Source organism: Chiroxiphia lanceolata, chromosome 3, assembly GCF_009829145.1.
Source record: "Chiroxiphia lanceolata isolate bChiLan1 chromosome 3, bChiLan1.pri, whole genome shotgun sequence".
Taxonomy (NCBI): Eukaryota; Metazoa; Chordata; class Aves; order Passeriformes; family Pipridae; genus Chiroxiphia; species Chiroxiphia lanceolata.
Window position 1 is genome coordinate 38048986 of NC_045639.1, and position 20329 is coordinate 38069314.

At 35.2% G+C, this 20329-nt stretch overlaps 1 protein-coding gene across 1 annotated transcript in view; it reads right to left on the reverse strand.

Annotated features, from left to right (window-relative positions):
- The window catches only part of FMN2 (formin 2), a 179844-nt gene that overhangs the window by 60367 nt on the left and 99148 nt on the right, over positions 1-20329 (reverse strand). The window contains exons 9-12 of the mRNA XM_032681420.1: positions 10433-10494; positions 2757-2848; positions 2480-2609; positions 1396-1542 (exon numbers count right to left, since the gene is read on the reverse strand). Coding sequence (XP_032537311.1) covers positions 1396-1542; positions 2480-2609; positions 2757-2848; positions 10433-10494 — 431 coding nt within the window. The remainder of the gene's footprint in view (positions 1-1395; positions 1543-2479; positions 2610-2756; positions 2849-10432; positions 10495-20329) is intronic.

Consider the following 20329-nt stretch of genomic DNA (forward strand, 5'->3'; position numbering starts at 1 on the left):
GCAAAGTTAAACAAAGTTATTTTTCTAAATTAAACTTGGAGTGGGAGCGGGGGGTATTTGAGGGAACTTTGTCCTTGTTTCCCCTCTGCAATTTCCAATAAAACTTCACAGAAGATATTCCATTTGAAGAAGATTTCTGACAGAATTACATTTTCAGATATTTTCAGAAAACTATTATGTAAGAACTTTTCTGACTGATCAGTAGCAAATAAACTGAAAATGTATCTTGCAATTGCAACATCAGCAGTCATAATATTGCCAGCAAATTACATACTAAGGACTTGAGTCACCAAACTACATTTAGCATGCCTAAATTTTCTACCAGAGTTCTAAAACTGGTGATACACTGTATCTAGTCAATTAGAAGGTTCAGCTAAAGTAAGCTGCCCCAAACGTGTTGTACTAAGGTGTCATTCACATCATCACTCCCTTGGTTTACCAAAGAAACCAGCATGCGAGAATAAAGTTCCTCCACTCCTTTAAAGGCAGATGGCTGACATGGTGTCTCATCTCAGGGTTATCTACTCACATGACCTAACCCAGAAGCTAAAGCATTTATATTTAGTAAGGGATCAATCAGGGAAAAAAACCTATTCTTTTTCTGCCACTTGTAGAATTGAAGATCTTGACAGTGACTTCCTAGAAAGATATAGGAACCAATTTTAACTCTCATACTATAGTCCACATTCATATAAATCTTTTCATTATAGCAATAGTAACTCTAAGATTATTGTTTCCTTGTAAACGAAAGCATATATTTGAATATAACCCAATCTGAATAACCAGAGCCAAAAAAAGTGCTGGTAACACATAAATTCCAGTTTAGCACAGAGCAAGAAAAAACACTATTTATCATTCTCCTTATTTAGATGACTATACTAGATAAATCTTGACTCAACAAGTACTTTACTCAGGTAGGTCCATGATCCAGTGGAAAATGCATACTCTGTAATCATGATGAATGCAAAGGATAAATTTCAGGTTACCTCGAATGCTCTGGATGCCTATTCTGTCATTTTCAGGAGTTATATTTTTCCCTCACAAATATTTTGAATCAGTATCAAATCACAGTTAACTTTTCTTTGACAACTCCTTCCACTTCTGTAATAAACTTTTATGAGTAAGATCATAGTATTGCTTCCAAGTACAGGAAAATTTAGAACTATGCAGTGTACTGAAAGTCAAATACACATGAGATTAGGAACTAAAACATAACTTCAGGTATTTTCGTTTGTACAGCAGTGAAAAGAAGTATGATCAAATAAGTATAGTAACAAAAGAGTTCCCTTCCACATGCCTTTGTAAGCTTCACACCATTTACTCAGAAATGGAGATAAAGTAATTTTCTGAGAGTGTAAGATTCTCTGGCCTTCAGGAAGTCTAGAATCAACTTACACTGCTCTTGACATCTTTCAGTTTTGGCAGGATATCTAGACCAAATCCATCAGCCTGTCCTCGTGTTCTGTTTCCACCATTCATGTAATTTCCAAAGGCAAGAACCAAACCCAGGACCCGCATAACTCCTGACTCATTTTTCAATGTCTAAAAAACAAAGAGAGAAAAAAAAATTTCTGTTTCAAGTCACAAAAATATTTACAGTTAACAAGCACATTTGTTGTTACTGTGTTTAGAAATAATACTTATATAAAGACTCAAATATAGGTGGTTAACAACCTTCTACTGCAACATGTAGAAGTAGATAATATTAATATGTAACTTTCTGTTAGTGGAGAATGTTATGTCCAAATTGGATACTTGGAAAAAAATAATAGGAAATCTATCAAGTATTATCAGAGATGATCTGTTGAGAAAAATGAAAATAGTAATCTTTAAGTGATGCTGATGTTATGAATAGTCTATTTAATTTCAAGGAAAATTCATCAAGAAGTTCATAAAACACCCACATGGAACATCTAAAACACTTAATCAAATAAAAAATATTATATAATAAAACATGAAATATTTGAACTAATTTTCAGCTATTAAAATACTGTTTAACCTGCATTTTAAAGCCATGTATTTGTTTTGCATGGGGTCACAAAATTCCAGTAATCTCTTCTGACTAGATACAACATTGCTATCTCTAACTGATTTTAGATATCAGAGATATTACTGAGTAGCACACATCTAAAATCCAAGCAAACACAAAGTGTACTGAACTAGTATTCCTCTGGAAAGGAGTGATATGGTCACTATGAAGAGTGAAGACTTTGCTTTAACAAAAGAAAGGAGAAGGTACACTATTTTCCAGAGGCTGATATACATTGATGGCAAAAACATGATATAATTCAGTACCAAAACCTAATCTTAAAATTCACTTTGATGCTGAAATACAATCATAAAATGTTCTATTCTACTATCCTTAAGATTTAACGAGTACTTAAAGTAAATAGAATAAAAACTTTTTGAAATATGAGTACAACTTAACAAGATTAAATATCAGAAATTTAGAACTACCTTTTCACAGAGCACAACCTACCTCACACAGTTTCTGTAACAATTCAAGTTTGCGACGGATTGAACAAATGCTTTCTGAAAATGTTGATTGGAACAGGATGCAAAATACACGTTCTGAAAAGTTGGGAATTAGTGAGAGCTCATACAGGAACCTGTAGGAGTGATTAAAAAAATTATGTGAGTCACTCTTAGTAGGTACAGGCTTGAAGGTTTTTTTCATAACATCTCTACATAGTTTACAACAACAGAGAAAGTTTTCTAAAGAGAGCAAAACTGCTCTTTCATAAGTATATTCTTACTGTTCCGGTTTATCCAAAGACTTCGCGTTTTCTTTTTCCTTGGATGCCTTGCTATGCTTTTCTATTTTTTCTAATTCATCTGATTGTGCTCTCTAGAATGAAGGAAACAAAGTAATGAAAAATTGTTGTGATTAAAAACCTAGTCAAACAACACAAATAAAGATGTCCCTGTAACAAATCAAATTCATAGGTTTTTCTTTTCTTTCTAGCATCTGCTTGTGGTAAAACTACTTAGTCCATAGAGTAATTTTAATTATAAATAGATCTGATGGAGAACAGAACATCTTTCAAATAATATGGTTGACTACTAGTAATCTGCAAAATATTTACTCATTAAATGATGCACAGGGACAATACTCCATTCCCAATTCATTTTCTTTGCTTGTTTATCAAGTCTTTGGATCGAAGGACTGTCTTCATGAGTTGTATTTTCTTTCCAAATCTGTTGGAATGCCTTTGAATGCGATCTGATCTTTAAATATGTATTTAAATAATACATTTTTTTAAACAAATGAAAAGGGGTTTGAATTGTTTACTGCAATTTAAATTTTGTTTGGTATTTGAAAAACGCTATGAAACAAAAAATTAGTTGATTTATAATTGAACTGTCATACATGAGAACTACTGCACATTTCTTTGAACTAAAATAATTTTCATTTTTATCTTACTAAGCCAAAAAATTACATATAAACTGCCTAGTTTCTTGAAGAACTCCGTGGCACACTGGGAAAACCTCTTCAAAATTCCAATCAATAGAAACAGAGCCTCATTTTTTCCTGTGCTCCATACTACGGTGAAATTATTTTTTTCCAACTGTAATATGGAAAATGGAATGGTATGGAAAGGAATAAAAGTGGAATGGAAATCTCTCCATCTGACCCTTCTTTTGACAGCCATGGTGGTTTTCAAAATAGATTCAAACTGTGAAACTTTACAGGAATAAAAAAAAAAAAATAAATCTACTTTTCTTCCTTTAAGAAAACATTACACACATTTTTTAACTTACTCCACCACAGAACTTGAAGACAACAGTGGAAAATTACATATTAACTACTTAAATAATGGCAAAACATAAGATGGGCTTCACCCGTATTCTTTCTTACACGCTTTTTCATGGCTACCAGAAGAGGTACAGAACTATCTCAAATCATACTGTCAGCTCCATCAGCAACCTGAAACTAGAAAGCAAGGTTTGGACAGTTCTTCTTAGGTTGTTGAACATCTTTCCGTGTCAAAAGGGAGAAAATATGAAGAGATCGAGGAGTCATTCAGCAAAAACTTCAGAGTTCATCTCATTACTTCAAGAAGTCTGGAAATCATTGCAAGGCTATATGTCTTGAATGTGATGTATCCTAATAATTATCCAGCATTTTTGTGGATGTTCTTCAAAGGTCATCTTCTCTAAAGGAGTCTGATCTTGCCTATCAGATACTTCAACAAGAAAATATTGCATGAATTTTTTTTTCCAGCAATAAAATTTGTTCTCAACACTAAGAAATTATAATGGTGGTAATACCTGTACCCCAGATTAATAGAATGGCTGAGGTTTGAAAGAAACCCCGGAGACTGCCTAGTTAACACTGACATAAAGCAGAGACAGCTAGAGCAGGTTGCTCAGTATAACGTCCAGCCAGGTTTTGAATACCCTCAAGGATGGAGACCTGCATACTTCTCTACGCATCCTGTTCCAGTGCTTGGATACCCAGTAAAAAACCAACCAACCAACCAACCAAACACCCAAAAACTTCTCCAAGTCTTTAACCATCATCATGGTTTTTCACCAGACTCACTCCAGTATGTCAGTGCCTCTCGGACCAGGGAGGCCAGAACTAGACACAGTACCCTAGACGTGATCCCACCCCAGATATGGTCCCACCAGTGCTGAGCAGGTCACTTCCTTTGAACAGCTTGGTCCTTCCTTGAACTATTAATCTATACTGCATCATGAAGTATAAGCTCTCTAAGACAAGAGGGCACGGTCTTAAGCTGTGCCAGGGGAGGTTTAGGTTAGATATTAGGAAGAAATTCTTTACAGAAAGGGTAATCAGGCACTGGAATGGGCTGCCCAGGGAAGTGGTGAATTCTCTGCCCCTGGAGGATTTTAAGATGAGGTTGGATGTGGCACTTAGTGCCATGGTTTAGTAATCACAGCGGTGTTGGATCAAGGGTTGGACTTGATGATCTTGGAGGTCCCTTCCAACACAGCTTATTCTATGATTCTATGCCTTTCTCAGTTAGCAAGCACAAGGGTGGGGCTAATTTACTAGTTTTTAATTTTAGAATACTGACAGTGACCCCCTCATAACACCTAGTTTCCTGAATTTCCTACCCCAGTATCAGTTTAGGGTGAGGAAACAAACCTGGGGATTCGTCCTCCAAAGGTACTTTTCAACAAAGCCTCTGTCAAAGCAGGCATAGGACATGTGAATACAATTGCAGTAGTAAATGTTTCTTGAATAATGATATCCTCAGAAGAATTTTTTCAAGATACTAAGATCAGGAAATTTTATCCATTTTTAATCTTAGATTACTCATCCAGAAACAAGGTGAGGACTAGAAAAGATACAACTATCTGCAGACATATTGACCTAAATATTGCACGCGCTGTTGAGGAGAAAGTCGTGGGTTTGATTTTGCGTTAGGGAGCAGGTGTAAATGGGATATTTCCTCACTTCATCTAGATCGTTCTTACCCAATGGAGAGTTAAAAGAAAAAGAGAACTTCCATTACTTTACAGGTCACTAAGAATTCTCTTGGTAACAGGTGAAATCTACAGATTTTAGAAATTGGAAGGATGCAAATAAAGGCAGCATTTTTCCAGTGGTTTTGTCACCAGAGCCACAGAAGTCTAGGCATGACTTTTTAGGAAGAGATATTTTCTTTATTCAAATTACACTTTAAAAAATTCTTATATTCAATTTACACTTGTAAATTTTTGTAAAGAAAAAAGATTAGCTTTTTCTAAAAGTAAACAAGTTCTCATACTAACACTTTTTAAATTAAGTTCTGTTATTTCTGACCAGTCTGTAAAGTATATTCTCTTCTGTTAAAGTGAAAGGAAATCACTGGAAAATTTTTTCATAACAGTTAAGGAGAAATAAATATTTTAAAACCCAAATGATTATTTGTGAATTCTTTAGAATAAATACTAAGAGTACTGTTCCTTCTGGCCTTCTATACATAGTGAAATATTAGAGTGCTTATCAAAGCAATCTATTACATGCATGCATGTTCAAGCTGTTAATGTTTCCCCACCAAATCCCATGGGCAAAGGTTAGGCAGACTCACTATTCCTTATATAAGCCACTATTCTCAGATTGTGTATGCAAAGAAGTAACAACTGTCAAAGATACAAAGGCTAAGCATGATCTGCCCATGGGCAGGCTGGAGCAAAACTCAAGAGAGATGGTTTACACTCTTCACCAAAATCAATAGGTCCATGTATATGCTCCAAGTTCCAAATCCAACCAGAACTTCAGAACACTAATTTTGGCTCAGGTATCCAGACTTCTGATTTATGTGTATTTTAAATTATGATAGAAAAGTAATAAGACCTACATGTCTTCTGCACAGGTATTATTGAAGATTATTTCTCAGAATTTTTACCAGTTTGCTTTATGGTTAATGCCTATTTGTTCTCTAATTTACAGGTGGATAATTCATATTATTCTCCAGATTTGTGTCAAGAAAGAACACATTCCATAGATGCTTCACATGAAAGTCATTAATCTGACAGAATTAGCACCTCTTTGAATGATACTGGTATTTATTTCCTTGATTTTAGCTATTACATAGCATTATAAATGGAAAAAATAGTATAATATACCAGAATTTGATATTAACTATATCTAAAATCAGTCAGCATAAATCTGATCCAAATTAATGCAAAAATATACTTCTTCAGTTTAATTATTTTCTGATTTTTGCCAGAGTATAAACCTACCCTGTATTTGGTCTTACCAAAGTTCATAAGGGCCCTTTTTCCATCTCACAATATAAATCTTATAATTTTCTGGTTAGTTTTTTTTTCCTTGTAACAGAACCTTAACTCTGAGTTTAAATCAGTTTAAATGTATGTAGGTTTTTTTAATTTTGGCGTGAATTTTTTTTTGCAAACTCGATTTTCAAAGTTTATGTTACATATTTCAAAAACAACGAGTGATTTGTCTAAGGAATCTTGTCAAAAGTACCCAAAACAACAAGGATATACAGAGATACCCAGGTTAATAACAAATATGTTCCTTTGAAACTGGGTCATGTATCAGAGCTCAGGCACAATTTATACTCTTTACTAATGTTAAGAGATCACATTGTAATTGCTAGTTAAAAAAAAAAGGAAGTCAGAAGAATTGAGTTTTAGTGGCAGAGAGGAGTCATGTACTTCAGACTTCTGGATAACTTTCATTCTTGCAAAGGCATTTTGATGTTTTTGAAAGCATTGACCTAAGTCTTTTAAAGATAAAGGCAATGTGCACAATTTACCAGGAGTCAAATTAAGAAAGTATACATGTTTCATTTGTGACGTAAAGAGATTTGAAAAGGGCAAATCCAGAGATCATAGATCAAAGATAATTCTTTGATACAATTTGTAATCCACTTTTATACTATTATTTTCATGATCTAAGGAAGACGCAAGCAGGACCAGACGTACCTTGTTTCAGTGATACCTCAGCTACAATTCCAGCTGCTAAGAGGCTATCCATTTTCAAAGTAAACATTCATTTATTTGCAAATCAGTACATTTCCTATCACAACCAACATGTCCTAACCACATACAGCAAACTGCCAACTCCAGTGAATTTTAGCTGTCTTCTCCCTCTGATTATAGCTGTCACCTGAAAGCATTCTTATTAGTCTGTAAAAGCACATTAAAGTAACCGTTCCACATGTAGTTTTATCTATTAAGGCTCTCCCATTAAAATTGCCTAGATCTTGATACATAGCTAATTATCAACACATATTTAAAAAACTCTTTATAAAACAATCTACACAAACAGACATAAAAGCTATTTGACTTTACCGTACAGTGCTGCAGTGACAAAATCCTTCTCACTTAATGCAATACAACTTAATACTATTAAATAAATTATTGAGGGCTTGGATCTTCGGTGGGGTGTGGGCTTCTTCGTTTATAAAATGTCACTAAGATGTATAAGGTAACTTTGTGGTTTAACAAGACTTTAATTCCTCAGTAAACAGGAATTGAGCCCTTGGGACTGTGGCTTTTGAAATTAGGGTGTGTTTAGGTTTGGAAACTGCCCAAATTTCATTCACATTTAAGAAAGGAAAGCACTATGCCAGACACATGCAATCAGAAAAAAATGATTACATTCTGAAGAAAGACTGTAAAACAAATGCTCCCATATGTTCCATAAAGATCAAATAGCAAGGTTGAGAATTAGGATGGTGATATTTAAATATCCCAGCAAAAAATCCCAATCCAAAAAATCCCAATCCAATAAATAAACCCTAAGAACTAAAATTTAAGTTAATGGCTACAAAGTACAAGAATGAGGTAAAGTTAACCCCACTTACAACACAGGATGAGGTTAAGAAATAAGGGAGGAGTCAAACATGTCAAGCTTTCTGGTACAACCATTGCTTACAACTGTTATTGAACAATATTTTTACAATTAGTGAAGCTAACAAGGGACAAAAATGCAAGGTGTGATGTGTTTTGACAAAAGGCTGAAAGTGAAAACAGAAAATAAAAGTCAACTAAAAAAATACTTCTTTCAAGACACGGTTTTATCAAGCAGAAGATCCAGGATTAAAAATCATGTTCCCGTACAAAACTCTCTCCAAGTAAACTGAGGGGATTTTTAGTTCTTTGGTTGGTTTTTGGTTGGGTTTTTTGGTTGTGGTTTTGGTGGCTTTTTTTGTCTTGTATTCAAGTAAATATAATAAAATTGGACTGATCTGTTTTCTATTCAAAGCAAAGAAATATATTAGGCATTCTAACTTTTTGAGTCTTGCCTGAGGTTAACATATAACTTCCTCAATCAGAATAATATTTCCTAGACATTTTCTGTATTTAGTGAGGGTAACAAACAAAATGAATATAATGACATTTGGTTATTTCAATGAACTGCAAATTTGCAAATTCTCCATTATACTAGAATTATGAAGTATATTAGAGATGAAATTAAGGAAACATTTGAAAAGTACCCTATTAGTACATAAGCCACATAAGAGTTATATTTTTTTAAACCAAAATAAAAAAAATTCTTGTTGACTATAAAAGAGGAATGGATGCAAAACCAGATCATGACTGCAGTATCTATTGCATATTTCCCACAACACAGTCTATTGTAATGATGCATGTGTAATATATAAAATTACTTCAATTTTTTGCATGCTAAAGAATGTATGCAATGGAATATAGTTATGCTTTGTAGGAGAGCAGATTAAAAATAATGTCAAATAAAATAGCACAGGCTAAAACAGAAATGTTGCAGCACAAGGATGAGAAGTGTTTATAGAGATTTGGAGGTAGTTAGAATAGGTTTCCTATTTGAACATTATCTTTCTAAGCAGCGTTGAGTGAGTTGGTTCTTCAGGGATGAAATAAAAATCCTTCCTAGCTCTTGTCAGATTTTTGAGCTTCTTTTGTTTCATTTAGTTTCTTGGTTTTTTATAAAGTGGACTAAAGCTTACTCTCTCTTTGGGCCTAAACGTGGATTATATATGAGACATTTCATAAATCAACAAATCATTCCAAAGGAGATCACTAAAAGCTAAATTCTAAAAACCGAACATCTGAAATTAGTGTAAAATTAGTTAACATCAAAACTACAACACGAGGGAAATAAAAGATGCAATACAACAGCATACATTGGCCTTCAATGCCATTCTGTGTCTCACAGCTTTACTCTTCATATTTTCAGGTTCTTTGGAGGGTATATAGAAAGCCTCTTCACTCTTTCCATAGCAGTTTAGCCAGACCTCCACATCAGGGGTAATATACTCAAAAAATCAGGGAATGTTCAGTGGCCTCCTCTGGAGGCAGAAACATGCTTCCAAGATCCACTTTTTTGAATTTGGTACGTGACTGGCTTTGTGAAGTTTTAGAACATGCCTGAGCATATTCTGAATCCCTGATATTACATACCTAGGGCTCAAATGGGGTTTTATTATTACTACCAGACATTTAGGAAGCCCCTGGAAGTTTATGCTACTTTTTATTACATTGCCTTAGAGAAATTCTTTTCCTTTCAAAGAGCTAAAATTATCTTGGAGGAATCCCTGAAGTAACAATAATTAAAAGCTACAGTTCCACAAATACATTGATTTCTGTCATCGAAACTTTTTTTTTTAATTGAACAGCATTGTCAATATTACTGAAGCTACAAAGTGAAGTCAAAGACATGGACTGAAGGTCTATTCATACTATTCTTCAAGGACTGCCCCACCCAAGAAGAAAAAAAGAGGAACAAAACCAATTTCTGTTTAGTCATTTAGATGTTGATTATGTTACTTACATAAAAATGTATGCACTATATAAAACATACAATGGCAATTAATGCAATTTAAATGCTTAGTATTTTCATTGCTTTAGGGAAAATAAAGTCACTCCAAGATAGGACGTGTTCTGAATACTACTGATGCAAATTAAAAATACTTTCACATGGACGCACAGTATTCCTACATTACATGGACTTCCTCTGATTACTCACATTCTCATACAGGGCTTGAAGGGTCTCTAGGTCAACCACAGAGTTGTCCAAGTTCACAACAGCTATAAATAGACAAAAGAAAAAAGAATTAGTTGTCAGGATGATAATCCAGTTGTAAAAGAAAGACTGATCACAATACCCAGCAATAGTTTTTATGACCTACTGGTCATACAGCTTAAGGGTTTTAACTTTATTAACACCTTGAATACTGCTATTCCTAGGACTATGACTAGAAACCTGGTAGAGCCAGGTGTCAAGTGTTAAAGAATTCATCTCCCTCCCCCCAAACACACAAACACGATCCCACAAGTATGGCCATAGTCAGAGATCAGAGATAAGCTTTACATCAGACTTTCATGGTCCAACTGAAAGCATTATAAAAATTTGTAAATCTGCACTACAGCCACACACACACACTCACACAACAAAGCTCATTCCTGTCACTGGTTGACTTCAGTCTTAAACTCATTAATCCGTAAGTCAGCCAGTTAACTTCAAAACACCTGACAAGGGTCAAGTCTTCTATGCACTAAGCTGACACGTTTAGTATGGATACAAAATATGCCTTTCCTGTTCCGAACCAATTCTGGTGCCACACACATACTGTATTTTTTTTCAGCATCAAAAACCCCAGCAGAAGAGCTCAGAGAGTGATTTCTATCTACCTAATCTGGACAAAAAAAACAAACTGAAAAATCTTTAAGAGAGGCATACTCTTAGGAATAGAACCCTGATTCCCCACTTGTATTAGGAACATTTCACAAGGCACGGGAAATATTTGTGCAAATACTGAATTGTTCTCAGCTAATACAAAGAATTATTTTTCAAACAGTGCTTCTCTTACTCATTTTTTGCAAGCACAGTGACCATTCATTTGCCTGTAAATCTGTGTCCTGAACTGTCACAAAGAAATTCTGTATATACACCTAAAGACTACAGACAATATAATTCAAGCTCATGTGTTTCCGATTGCTCTAAAGCATTTAGAGATACCACTCTGAGTCTGGGACTCATCATGTTTCCCCTTTCCAGAGCTGAGACATAGTTTAGTTGCAGTATAAGAAAATTATAAACAAAGAAGTGTTGCTCTTGATTAAACTAAGCAGACCACACTGTATCTCTAAGCAGGGCATGAAGTTAACTTTCAGGACTAAACCACAAAATAACCAGGAAATTTTTAAATTTTTCAGAAAAAATATTTAAATTGGTTTTTTTCTATTTTTCCCTTACCAGAAAGCAATGTATCAGATAACGCCAATGTAACAGTTACCACTTTTTTCATTTTCTTTTGGGGGAGGGGGCACATGAAAAAGCTGTTATTAATTATTTAGGATATTTTTAAACTTCTCTCCCCCATCAGAGTGTAATAATTATTGCAAAAGAGACTTAAAGATGCTCTGTATACAAGGCACTGTATTATACACTGTATTTAACAAATCCTGTTGCTCAATAAGACTGTATGCTTAAAAACATGCCAAATTTGCCTTGTAGAACTGGAGACTAAAATTAGCACAAACAGAAACTGGGTGTAGATTGGTTTGAGAGCTCTACTTTAAGAAAACACACATGTAAAACCAGCTTTATTAAACCCAGGGTATATTATGAAACTCAGTTTGTATTAGCCTAACATTTCAGCACTTTTATGCTTATGCAATGTTTTCATACACGGACACACTCACAACCCTTCAGTTATTTATTTTGAGTTGTGGCTGTCTTCTCCCTGCTCCACCCCCTCCCCTTTCTTCCAGAGACTGCCTACTACTGCTCTAAGAAATAAGACATAAGTTCCAGTCCTGACTTTTGCTCAATGTTAAGATCACCCACGGATTACTCAGGGAGCAATAGAACACTTTTGTTTGAATGCTTGCAGGAGATAAGAGAATGCCTGGCAAGCACAATGGTGCCAGGTCTGTGTACTTTCAACAAAACAGGTATGTAGAAGAGTGTACATACTTCAGGGAGCTGCTTAAAACAAATCAGTCTGGGACAAGGACATGGAGAAGTTAGCTTCTAGTACATATCCCTCAAGTCCTCTCCTCTCAGGACAAATACAGTTCTATATGTTTAATCTAAACATTCATAGATTCATCATTCATGGCTGAGCTTCGCGAACGAAGATTTGGGAAGGCTTTATCCACATTTGTTACAGGCACGTTGGTGACTTATGAGGCCAATACGTGACAGACATATCCGGTTGCAAAAGGCACAACAGAGAGACTCCTTAGATGGTGTATTCCGCAAGACACGGTTCTTCCTGCGTTGCCTTTTCTCCTCGAGAGTGATCCTGCGTGTGTTCTCAAAGGCTTCCGCAGCGTTATGGATGCTGTGTCTCCAGGCCTCCCGATTTGAGGCCAGAGTGGACCAATTATGGTGATCAATAAGGCCAAGGCTGAGATGTTGTTTCAGGGAGTCCTTGAATCTTTTCTTCGGGGCTCCTCTCTTGCGGCAGCCAGTGGCAAGTTCACCATAGAGCAAGATCTTAGGGAGGCGGTGGTCCTTCATCCTGGAGACGTGCCCTGCCCATCGCAGCTGTGTTCTCATCAGCATGGCCTCTACACTTGTGACTGCTGCTTGCTCAAGAACAGATGTATTGGTCACAAAATCTGACCAGTGGATGTTTAAGATTGTACGGAGGCAGCGCTGATGGAAGCGTTCTAGGAGACGCAGGTGGTGGCGGTAGATGACCCATGATTCGGAACCATACAAGAGAGTAGACAACACTATGGCTTTGTAAACACTGATCTTTGTGCTTTTCTTCAAGTGTTTATTACGCCATACTCTTTTGTGGAGTTTTCCGAAAGCACTGTATGCCTTTGCCAACCTGTTGTCTATCTCTCCGTCGTTTGCTCTTCCCACTTAGGGGGGAATCAGGAGAGGAGCTTCTGTTCCTCGGCAATACTGCAGCACTTTCCTTATGTAGCCAAGCTAAACACGCCCTCTCCCTACAATCAGTGTGACTATAAAAATATCTAACCAAAGGATTCCATATATCTAATCAAATCTAATTCCAAATATCTAACCAAAGGATTCCATTTTGGAATATTCCATATTCCAAAATAATGGCAAAGCATAGACAAATATTAATTTTCTTGTATGAAAATATTCTTAGCTATGCTATAATTCCAGTATACTTTAATGCAAACAGCTGGAGAAGGGGTTATATTACTCTTGTAGTCGTTGGATGTTTTCACCCCAGTCACTACTTTAGAAAGTGATTTTTTAATTTTTTTTTCCAAAATTGACATTGACATTTCTTGGTCTTGACTGCTATGAAAGTGAAGAATATCTGTTGGTTTTTACTCTAATAGAAACTACTTTCTTTTAATCACAACAGACACAGGCAGTAAGAACTCATTTGTTCTTACTGTCATATTTCACAGTTCTGTTATTTTCTTGCATTCCTATTGCCACTGCTGCCAATAAAACCACCGAGCCAGCACCAGTTTCAAGCCTAAATAACTTTACAGTATTAGAAGTCCATATATATAATTTTCTCTATATATACAAATATATACATATGATTAAATCAGATTCTAACCAAGTATGTCCTGATACACACAGAAACATGCACAGAAAAAAATAAAAATAATTACAAAACATTTTTTTTTCTTTTTAAGCTAGCCATGGTCAACAGATGATTACAGAAAATCCACCCAGTAAAATGAGGGATGGAGGATCAATCACAAATGATTGCTTGATACTATAAAGGACAGAGGAGAAGAAGAGGTCTCAAGGGATGTGTAGCCAAATTAAAGGATTTGGGAAACTCTTGCTGGTCTTAAACTTTCCTGACCCTGTCACTGTTTTGGTCACAATCTACATGGAAATCTAAATTGGTACTTTTGGGACAGAAATTATATCTTATTATCTGAGTGCAGAATATGGAAGGTTTAGCAGAATGGCAGTTTCCTTTTGATTCTGTATTTCTACAATATAAATGGAATTAAAAAATATATATGCAAACTCACAACAACAAAGTCAACTTAGATACTAGTTTGAAACTAGAAGGACAAAAAACACATGCAGAGGACAAAGACTTACTATTTGTAATAATATCAACTAATTTAAAAGTACAGAAGATACATCCCCTGACAGGAGTATAAAGTTGCTGCTAAAAAAGTGAGATTAGTGTAAAGCACACAATCATATTCAGAGGCATATCTGAACTACAAGAACAGACAGATCTTCTCCCATATACATAGAAGACAATTTAGAATAGAGACACAAATTAAAAAAAAAAACACAACAAAACCAATAAAAAATGCAACCCAAACCACAAAAAAATAAACCAAACACAATGTATAATCACTGCCCACAAGTCTTCAGAGGAACACAGTAACCGAGCCATCAAAAAGATCAAAATTTTGCCAACAAATATAATCCTGAAGAGGAAATGTATGAGAAAACACCAGCAGCAGGAAGGTAGAGGATGCGCAGTGGATTTTCAGGAAGACTGTCAAAGGAAGTAGCTGTATTTTTTTCTTCGTAAGACAAATCATTGCTTTTGATTATTCCTGTATCTAGGGTCATGTGACATACCAGCTACCACTAAAGCAAAATTGATAGGCAATATAGACACAGCAAACCTACACTTGCCTGTGGCTATGAATCTCTATCTACCAATAGTACCACATACATAAACTGTAAGAAAAAAACCAACTTCCTACAGCTAGCTATTTCAAAGTCCATTTTATTTCAAAGTCCAAAACTTTGGAATTTCTTTTTAAAATGAAAAGGCCAAAATTCAAAGTTTCCCACTGAGAAGAACTCCAGGAAGAAGAAAAAAGAATTATCAACCTTTTAGATCAATTTTTATGCCATAGAACTCTCATCATCTTACATATGGATGATTTTCATGAAACTTATATTCAGTCAGATGCTTAGTCTTATGCCTTCCCTTTTCTCAGAGCAGTTTCAAATCACACTCCATATCTCTGGCCTTTCCAAGTATGCCTCCCAAGATTTTCTGTCTCTGGACTCTATCTAAACTTAAGTGACTCCTTCTTGAAATCTCCTAGAAGCACTGCTGTCTCCCAAAAGACTGACTAAGCATTTTCCAAATCCTGCTTGACTGATAAAAGACTACAGTTTAACTCCTCAGAAAGAAGCAGTAGCTGAAGTAAAACCACCTCCGAACCTGTCCTGCTGTACTCAGATCCATCTTTCAGGGAGACAAACAAGCAAATCACCCACCCAAGTTCTTCACGCTTATTTCCACCTCAGTGGAGTTCTCCAAAAACCAAGCAGTGTCGCCCTAAGAGGCCACTCCTTTTTCCTCCTGCACATCTTCCCCTCTTCACTTTTACATGTACCCTCTTTCTCCAGAAGTGCTCAAAGAACTTCCGCAAGACTTCACATCTTCTCTATTAAATGGCAGCATACAGGCAGTCAGTACAGCAAAATACAAAGGCAGACTGATTCTTCTTCACTGGGTAAAAGACCTCCTACTTCTACAGCAACTAATCACAGTACTCTGGTCACATAGTTCTGTGTGTGTGGCACAGATTTGGGGATTTTTCACAGCTGTTTTGCCCATCACGTGACTCTAACAAGCAAGCTTAAAGGATATTGAGAGGTTACAACTTCCATGGTACTTTTTCCAGACTTTCATCCCCGAATAATTCCGTTCCATGTTAACACTTAGACCATCTATATCCCAGGAATATTACCCCAAGTTGAAGAGTGAAAGAAACAGAAAAGGCATCAACCAGTCTTACAACATAACAGGACTTTGTTGTTATTGAGAACCTATATCAATATATATAAACACAGTAAGCCGTACATAAAACAGATCCTTAAAATTACTACATAATTTTGGGCATACCTGTAGCATTAAAATTCATTCAACCAAATTTTATGATATATATAAATTTTCAATTATCTAAAAAAGATATTTGGAAGGAAAAAGAGGAACATAAATAGATGAGTAGGTCCAATGTATCACATGGTATGATCTTCCTTGAATTAGTATTTCTGAGGTAATTAAAAACAATAGCTTCTCTAAGAAAAAAGTACAGACAATAAGTTGCAGGTGGTCAAAATCCAACAACATTCGAAAACTAACATACTGGCAAAACCTTAAACAATGGGAAATTCTGATACAAGAAAAATAAGTCAGATAGTATACAGCCTGATCAACTCATGTTTCTGACAAGAAATTACAGAAAAATAATAGATAATTTTTTTTTTGTTCACTGACTACAAAATGGAAGTCTTCGTTAGAGGAAAATCCAAGAACACCACACATTCAAACAGGAAAAAGGTCTCAATGTAGACAATTTCACTAGATTCCTTGGAATGACTGACAGACAAACCACTCAATTCAGAAGAAAAAACCATCTGTCTCAATGTTCTCATCAACAAAAGAGCCCAGAGAGCCTTAGAAGATGACTAAAGTGCGATGGCTTCCTTTGCTGCTATAAAGATTATACTATGATGTAACGTCAAGGTTCTTGAGAAGTAAACCCAGATTTACATCCAATTTAGTATTTATATTTAAAAATAAGCTAAGCTGCAAAACTTGCAGTCTTTTATTGGTTACATAGTAAACCCATAACTTCAAAAATTTATATCCTTTGCTATTTTTGTTGTTAGGGGATATTTTTCTTTTGATTTTTCATCCCCCCTCCCCCATGTGAATTTATCAGCATCTTTCATCTAACATTCACAAGGTCATGTTTTTATTGGTGGTACTTCCAACAATTTGACAAGTACTGCTATCCGCTTGGGATTACTCTTTATCTTACGTAACAGTAATGTGGATCTCCAATGCAGAAAGCTAAATCCCAAATGGACCTCTTCGAAATAAACGTTGTGCTTACCTAACAATGCTAAAACCAAATGTCCCTGCGTTAATGGAAGCTGCAGCAAACACACAAGGGTCATGACTGTGTAATTTTTAAAGATTCTCAGAAAATAAGTAAAATAAAAGAATTTTTAAACAGGAGTATCTGGACTTGCACAACTCGCGGGGAAAAAAACCAAACAAGCAAACAAAAAACCCCACTGATAATGGGTAGGTAGGGTATGACTACATTGGGTAGAGTTAGTATAAATGAAAAATTTCACGTTATTATCTACCTTCTTGCCCTCAGTACTTTTGTGATATGTTTATCTATTAGCAAATACTCTAACATTCTCAGGATGAAAGCTCTGAGTGCACAAAGCACAATGGAGATTGGATCTTCAACACAAGTACATACAGCATGGATCAGAGGCAAGAAACAGCACTTAGAATGCTTGCACACAGTTTTACTGTGGCAGTAATTCACCTTGATCTAAAGCTTGTGTAAGAAACCAGAACAGTAAACAAAATTTCCAAGCAGAAGCCATAGATTAAGATGACCTGTTGCTTTCAATTGCGCCTTTAGGACCTAAAAATTTTAATTACCTTCAAGAATATGCACTCATATTTCTAGGAAGCAATAAAATAAGAATCAATTAAGCAAGAATATGCGTTTCCAAAATGTGAAGTAACAGGTAGGAAACTTCCTTGAAAGGAGTGAATCTTTAGCATGATTATTCTCTTATAAACACAGTTCAATTTTTAGACACTTCTCCTTAACATTCCTGTTCTCTAATTTGTATACCTGATAAACAAATTGTATCAAGTGCTTTTTTACATACATGTAAAATATATCACTAGATTTTATATATAGCTGAACATAGTTGATATAAACAGTTACGTTACAAACATTTCAAACAATTGCCTACTATGTTAAGGACAGCAGTTACTGATTAAGTGAAGTCTAACTTCATACACCTATACAGTTTGTTTATAAAGAGTGTGCAAGTTCAGTTCATAGAGAACACATATATATTGTTTGACTCAGTATGTCGCCTTCTTGTCTAGGCAGGAAAAAAAACGTGGAGAGCAATGCTGTAATCCTTTCAGAATAAAATGTTTAAATACAAACATGATTGCCATTGTAGACTGTTTAATTTAGAGAGATTGTATTTCAGTTCTGGTTTTGAGAGGTTTGCTGATTTGACTATAGAGAGTACTTCAATGCTTATCTTAATTGTTTAGATAAGATTTGTTTGAATTTGGCAGGTGAAAAAAACATGGGTGTGGGATATAGGAAGGTTGAAAAAAGATTGGCATTTTACCAGATTATGCTTATTTTAAACTACAGTGCATAGAGGAGCAAACAGTCTCAATGAACCTGCCAGGGGCTGGTCATTGGGAAGTGAATTTAAGTGCAAGACTGACCAGCAGGATTCAAGATCTTCAACAAACTGAAAAGGATTACTATGAGAACGCCCAAAACACTACTTAAGGCTTAGCATAGTACAAAAATGCAAATGATATAGGACACATTTAAATAAGTTAAAAAATATAATTGTGCTTTATGCCTATACTAGGGGGTTGTTGTTCACTAGGCAAACTTCCTGACCCTCACATGTATTTTTAAAGTGTTTCAAGAACAAGATCTTAATATAAAATTAGTATTAACATATGGATATATTTTACATGTAAGAAATTCTGTTACAGAAAACCAAACTACTGCTATAAAAAACCCAATGCTGTTCACTTTTATTTCAACAGCAGCTTCTACTAAGTTTTTTCACTTTCTGGTTAAGATAGTCCAGCATGGCATAGGCACTTCATTTAGAGGTTCTCAAATGGAAACTTGTTATACCTATCAAGTATGTAACTTTTTGTGAGAAAACTACTAGAACATAAAATCGGAGGAATATATTTTGGGGATGTTTATGTAACAGTATATATTTACAGTGCACATTATAAAAACAAATTGTACAAACATCAGCTGCACAGGCACATATGCAGTAGATCTGACATTGTGTATCAATCTGCCCACAGAGAGATATGATTTATAGCTTTAAATTCATGATTCAAGTGACATAAAATTTGGGTTTCCTGCATGTTAGTGTTTGACTTTTCTTTTAGATTCACAAAGGTTCAAACATTTTTCAATCTCTGTTTCAATTATATTAAGACCAGGAATTCTACAGGCTAATTATTGTACCAGTGATAGTGTAACTGCAAGGTGTTAGCAAGGCTCGTTTGGAGTACAAAAAAGCCTTCAGGGTTTGAATTAATTGAGACTTTAAATTATGCATTGATTTTTTCAGAATTCAAATTTGCTGACTTTTGATTTAATTCCATCTTATCTATTTTTATTAGAGTAGCTCAGAGTAAACAAAGCCATGGCTAACTCTGAGTAGTCCAGTCCATAAGCAAAGAGATTTTTCTTTCATGCTTTATGGAGCACATTCTAAATTATAAGTATAAACAAAGAGCAGGAGGAGGAAGAGATTTATTTGGAATCATCTGGTAGTGAATTTGATAAAGTTATCAGGGCAGATAGCTAACACACTTTTTTTTTTCCAAAACATAGATTCTCTACATTAAACAGATAACTTACGATCTTAGTTTTTTTTTTTTGCTCTCAATTTACCCACAGTTAGTACATAGGAGCTCCAGGTGTGCCCAGTTGGCAATTTAGAATGCTTACATTAAAGTACTTGTCAGCACCAAATAAGCTGATAAATGCCTAGCTCATAGATCTGAAAATTTAATTGCTCTTGAAACAATACCAGAAAGGAAAATATCTTAGACTTTCATAGTAATCTGCTGTCAGTTTACTGCAAAATAACTGTATCTTTATCAACACTGAAAAGAAAGATACTAAAAATACTGATTAATCCTCAGGGAAATCCATGTGGCAATGCAAATGGGAGAGCTGCCCTTTCCTGAGCAGACTCAAGCTTGTCCTAACACCTGCTTTGATTGTACTTGTTGCAATTATGATCAACGGTTAATGTAACACTCCTTGTCTCTCAAGGAGTGACTAGAAGTTAAAATAATCTTTGGACTAGAGCTACAATTGCTGTAATATCAAAAAGACCAACAAAGGAGGCAGCAGAATAACC